General features: G+C 34.5%; 1 protein-coding gene across 2 annotated transcripts in view; it reads left to right on the plus strand.

Moving 5' to 3' along the window:
- The window catches only part of RALGPS2 (Ral GEF with PH domain and SH3 binding motif 2), a 103723-nt gene that overhangs the window by 40117 nt on the left and 57490 nt on the right, over positions 1-6116 (plus strand). For both annotated transcript variants that reach the window (XM_009275867.1, XM_019471173.1), the window contains exon 7: positions 736-862. In XM_009275867.1, the coding sequence (XP_009274142.1) occupies positions 736-862 (127 nt within the window). The remainder of the gene's footprint in view (positions 1-735; positions 863-6116) is intronic.

Raw genomic sequence — 6116 nt, forward strand, 5'->3', positions numbered from 1 at the left:
GAAGTCGACATTCCTGTAACATTAAGAGCCAGTAAAATTGCTAGTTGGCAGAACAATATACACAGCCTATATTCAAGTCCATAATGCCTTCTGTAAAGAAAAATATATAAAACCCTTACTCTTTTCCAGACCTTCAAGTACATGTATATGTGTATATCTGCATTCATTGTTTTTAAAATTGTAGTTTAGTTTAAGATATTTATCAGATCTTAATGGTATTGTTTTGCTCTTTGGAAAATTATTTGTTGTGATAGCTCTCAAGAATAAGAACGTATTTTGGAAATTGGGTTTTTGTGAAGCTGGATTAGTATAAAATTTCCTAGTATATCTGACAAAGAAATGTTAACTTATGGATAATTGGAGTGAATAAACTACTGTTTTGAAATACTGTAGAAGTGGACAGCATGTGAAAGTGTGCTGTGTTTTAGCTAGATTAGTCTTTTGAAAACTTGGATGATTTCAGAAGGAACCTCCAGGACTAATTTTTTAAAAGGATAGTTTAAATTTAACAGCCAAAATAGAAGCTTTTCTTTGTAAACTCTCCCCAAGTACTCATCCTTAAGGAGTAAATGCTGTAATTTTGAAGCAGTTGTATTTGAAAACAAACCAACAACAAAAAAAATGGGGGGGGGGGCAGGGGATGGAAATCCGTGCTTTTAAGGGTAAAAGAGAAATCATAATTCTCAAACTTAACACTCATCTGGTTTTGGCTTCTTTTTTTTTTTTTCCCCCTAGTTATTAGGTCGGAAGGATAAAGCCACCTTTGAAAAGCTGGAGTATGTTATGAGTAAAGAAGATAATTACAAAAGGCTTAGAGACTATATCAGCAGCTTGAAGATGACTCCTTGTATTCCCTATTTAGGTAAGCTGAAGTATATTTCTAGTGGGAAACGCTAATGACAAACATACTTCTCCAGTAATTACAGAAACTAAACACCATCTTTTAAGCATTCATGAAACTATTTCAATACTTCAGTAAAGAACCTATAACCACTAGTTGATTCTGGATACTCTGTATATGGCAAGAAATAACTTCACTAGCTTCAGAAAGAAAATACCTATAAAACCTCACAAACACTTCAGGTTTTACATACAGTATCAGTTTTCTAGGAAATTATTTTCTCATATGTTGTATAGATATGCTGATTGACTTCTGGAGAAGTACTTAAACTGTTATGCCTACTAGCACTCTTAGAGCTAAATACTTGACTGTTATAGTAATGATGGCTTTTAATTTATGAGAAGCTATAAATCACCAACCTCTCAGATAAATAAATGTAGATCTTAGGGTTTGGAACATGCTAAAACCTGGAGATATTGCTGCATTTAATTATACTAAGGTGACAAGAGAAACTGGGTTGTTACGACTGACTCAGCTTTATGGAATAATTACGAGTAAATGATATTCCTGCATATCTGAAAACTAGATGTGTTTAATATGTATTGCTTTTGTTGCTAAGCTAATCTAGTGTTACTTAATGTCTCAGTTCAGTTTGTTTAAAGTGATCAATGTGCTTTTTTTTAATGTAGCTTTTCTTTGATATCATAAGATGTCAGTAGTCACATAAAATTAAGGAAATGTTTACTCAATTTTTTCTTTTCCAGAAAAAATAGTTGATATTTTTGCAGATATGAGTTGCTCTTACACCTAAATTCAAGGTGACCTCCTGTGGTCACTAACGCTTATTAAACTGTAATCTCTTTGTTCCTGAAGTTTGATACTTCCTTTACTCAGCTGGGCTATTAATTTTTTCAAGATTAATAAGTTGACAGTCGTCTTTATGCTGTGATCTATGTGTCCATCGCAATGTTATTTCAGTCGTTTCATACCTTGATATGAGTGACAATACCATCATTGATGTTAAAGTCTAGACTGATGCCTCTAAAATACATATATTCAAGTTTGGCAAAATTGATTGAATTTTACATGCTTTATACTTAAATTGATTGAATTTTACATGCTTTATACTTAAATAGAAAAAAATACTTTGCTGTGGAGAACCGATAATAATTTTAATGACAAGTAGTCCTATAGAGTTCCTCATTCTGTCTTCATTTTTTACTTCCCTGTTACATCCCTCCCAGAAACATCCATCAGTTCCAACGTGATCTTAACAGCTGTTAATTTCCTGTATTTTCAAGTATTCAGATATTGATAATTGTTTGTGTCTAGAATGGAAGAATCAGCATGAGTGTATTTTGTCTGAAGTGCAGGTGTGAAAATTGCTGGTGTGGCATACTATCACATGCTACCCAGTTTGTTGACATAGCTATTAAAACTAGGCCTGAATTAAAAGGGGCAAAGAAGCAGCCAAGCATAATGTAATGTAATTAAACATGTCATTTTGTAGCTTTCCCATCATGTGTACACATTTAGTATATACACACTGTATATGGTTCTGAAATGCAGTTTCTAGCTTTCCAGATGCTTTTTAGCTATATGCCATGATTTATGAAACATGAAGCCAGGCTCAAATTGTTTTCTTGCTGATCGTAGAAGTCCCAAGCCAACCTGCTGTCAGATTTTTTTAAAATCTCACGATACTCTGACCCTTGCCATTGTGGTCTTCTAATACTTACTGCTGTACACAGAAATCTTTATGCTTTGGTGTATTTGTCTGACACTTTAAAAATACTGCCTTATTACGGGCAAGTGTTATATTTTAAAAAAAAAAAAGGTGAAATGTTGGAAAACAATGTTTTAAGTTTTGTTCAGTTACAGATGTTTTCCTCGATACATTAACAACCTCTTGTCTAATTTTTGCGTTAGAATAAGCTTTGGGCTTGACTTAATAGTTTGTTGAAGTGAAATGCATATTTCTTTTCTGCTTAGAAAGAAAGAAATGCTCTGAGCTGCTGTAGTTAAAGAATGTGTTGTCACCTGGTTTCATATAATACCAATTCTTACCAATGACATGAAGAATGTCCTCAAGCCTTTTTTAATTCTCCGAAGGAATAGCAAATGCCCACTGGTGCACTCCCTCTAAAATTAATTTTGTAAGTTTAAATATATGGCAAAAAGAACAAAATTGCCTTGAAACTACAGTCATGGTAAAGCTGGATCCACCTTGCTGTTGTGTCCAATTTTTCTCATTTGATCAAAGCGTTAATCTCCAGTAAGACCTGAGTAGATTTGCAGGAGTATTATTTCTAAAATTTCCTTCCCAAGGCATTTTTACTCATACAGAGCAGAAGTAACTTAAGTTGACTTACTGTTTTAAGCTTACCAGCTATAGGTTATAATTCCTGAAAGGATCTTTTTCTGCTGTTACTTCTGGTATAAAATAATGTACAGGAGTAGTGCTGCTCCTGGTTTAAAATGTGTACAAAAGTCTACCTAAAAGTCTGCTGTTTGAAATAGTGATTATGGCATGTACCAGGGAGGGGGATTAATCATAAGGTCCATTTCCTCTCACGGAAACAGGAGGTCTGAGGCGGGGCTCTCTTCACTGTTGGTGCAAAGATCCCACAGTTGCCATGCTCCCCTAAAATGCTCCTTAGAAGAGTGCAGAGAGTCAAGCCTGCCACACCATTACATTTGCCACTGGAGATCCCCTCTGGGGAAATACTGGCACTGGTTGTGAAGGACCTGTTTGGAAGTCATAGGGAAAGTGAGCATATAAAGGAATTTCAGCTGCAATTTCAAAGATGAATGTTTTACCCTTCAAAGGTTACTAGGTTTACCCTCATGCAGCCAAATATCAAATGTGGGTGTGGAGGTTTTTTTCATGACCATCTTAACATTATAGGATAAAGCTTAAATGCTTTTTTTGTGTAGTCTTTGCAATGGGAATGGAACCACAGAAGTACAGATTATTTTCTTACTACCACAGCTCACTCACTGTGGACAAGATAAAGATGTCCTTCCACATTTAACTAGGGGGAAAAAATAAAAATATTTTTCAGTTCCTGCAGTAATAAGTGTGATGCGATTCCAGAATTCTAGAAATGCAAGTGAGAGCAGCACATCGTCACTGTGGACTCGCTAACTTAAATGTGAATGCTAAGAGCCGTGCAACACCAATAAAAATGTTCAGCATTAGGTCCTCATTACACGATGTGGGATGTGTCATCACTGTTGCATCACCCAGCCAACTAAAGTAGCCAAAACGAATGGGAGCTGTATGTGTGATGTTATATTTTGCCTTAGAACAAAAACCCATTCTCAAATGGAGTCTTATCATGGAGTTTGAGGTTGCACAATGAAACAATTGAGCCATATCTTGAGAAGTAAGATTTTTATTAAACTAAGCAGTACTACCTTGTGAAATATTTTCTTATGGCTGTCTTTCAGGAATTATATCCAGAAACGGGAAAGCTGAAAACAGGTTATTGAAGTATTCATCTGATGGATATTTAGCTACTTCAGTGATAATGCTTGCAATAGACTTTGGAAATATATGTGAAAACCGTGTTTCAGGTTTAGTATAGGTTAAACTTTTGCAAGGTCTGCTTGGTTAAATTTGGACTGACAGTACAGGAATGGTGAAAGCTATATCCTTCACAGATAGCTTCTGAATGTCCAGTGCAATAAGCTTGAGGGATGCTACAGCCTCTTTTGAAAAACTTTTCTAAAAAAAGTGTGAGAGAAAACATTGAACTTTTAGTCATTTACCCTGCTTAGAAAATTCAACCCAAAAGCTAAGAACTGATAGTTACAAGCATTTGAAAGTAGTAAATTATTGTATAGAGTATGAAGCAACCTCAAAAAGAGATGCAATGCTTTACCTCCTCTTAATCTTAAATCGGCAAATTAAATTTAAGTTTTTCCTTTCAGAGCACAGCATTTGTACAGTCTGAGCTTTCTGGGTATATTTTGTAATAATGTTTAGTTGATGTCATCCTGCAGCTTTAAATTGGGGAAGACTCATTTTTTAGATGTCTAATATATAAGATTTAATTTAAAGGCAGAGAGCAAGCTAATTTTACTTAGGGGTTTCTGCAAAGTACACCTTTCACTGACTGCACTGAATAAATAAACACTGTTTTTGTAGCAGGCAAGAGATTCTTGTGGTAAAGTAAGATCTCTTCCCAAGGAGAGGAAATCTGTTGGTTGAATGAACTAAAGCTATCAGAAGTGTTCATTAAAGGAACGTTTTGGAGGGCATTTTCAGCTTTTAAATTCACCTGAACTGCTCTTCTATCCAGCTACCATAGAAAAAAAGAATAACCTATAAATAGTCTGAATTTTAAGCGTTTGCAATTAAAAAGCCTTTTATAGAACACTCAATCAATGAGGTCTGTATGGTATTTCTAACAAACAAATATTCCTTATATGAAGAACAATTTCAGAATTATAATCCTAAACATTTGTGTCAATTAAAATTGATGGAATTAAATATTGTTGAAACTTGTTGGCTTTGATCTCTGACCAAAGATTTAACCACAACCCTTGCAGCCATATATTATCAATGAAGCTTTATCTACTCCAGAGAATGTGTTTTGAAAGCAAAATGCTATTTTCTCTCCTTTGAACCACAAATGAGGTTTTGCATAGCAATTGGTATTGACTAATATAATATTAATATTAGATTATTCTTCTAGCTATGAGGGTTTCTTATGTTAAATAGGGGCAAAGTTCCTTAAAATTCTGAAGGGACATATGAGGCGCCAAACAAACACATCAGTTACAGCTCAGAACAGCATATTTAGTTTTTGTGTAATATCAAATTAAGTTAAGTAATGTGTGGCTAAGTACAATTATTAAATAATTTTATATACTAGGAAGAAAGCTTTAGTTTTGGAGACTCTGGTACCTAAAGTGAACACTTTGTTGTTTCCGGTTTTGGAAGGATCTTGTTTTGATGCAGTATGTTTTATGGCATTTGTTAAAGGTTGGAAAAGTATTTTCTAATTAATTTCTTAAATTACATATTAATTCCAGTGGAAGTCAGATATCCAGAAGTTTAAAAATTTAATCTAGACAATATCAGAGTTGTATGCATGTAGGGGAACGGAAATGTGTATGTCATAAGAGCAGTCCAAGTTTGGGGTGGCAGGAAGAATACACTCAGAGCTGATTTCTAATCTTGGGTTTACTATGTCAGCAGAAAGCCGTGTTGGAGGAAAACTTTTAAAATATTCAGAGGCTTGGTGCTTCTCTAAATTAGTATGTG

The sequence above is a fragment of the Aptenodytes forsteri genome, unplaced genomic scaffold (assembly GCF_000699145.1).
Source record: "Aptenodytes forsteri isolate BGI_AS27 unplaced genomic scaffold, ASM69914v1 Scaffold289, whole genome shotgun sequence".
NCBI lineage: Eukaryota > Metazoa > Chordata > Aves > Sphenisciformes > Spheniscidae > Aptenodytes > Aptenodytes forsteri.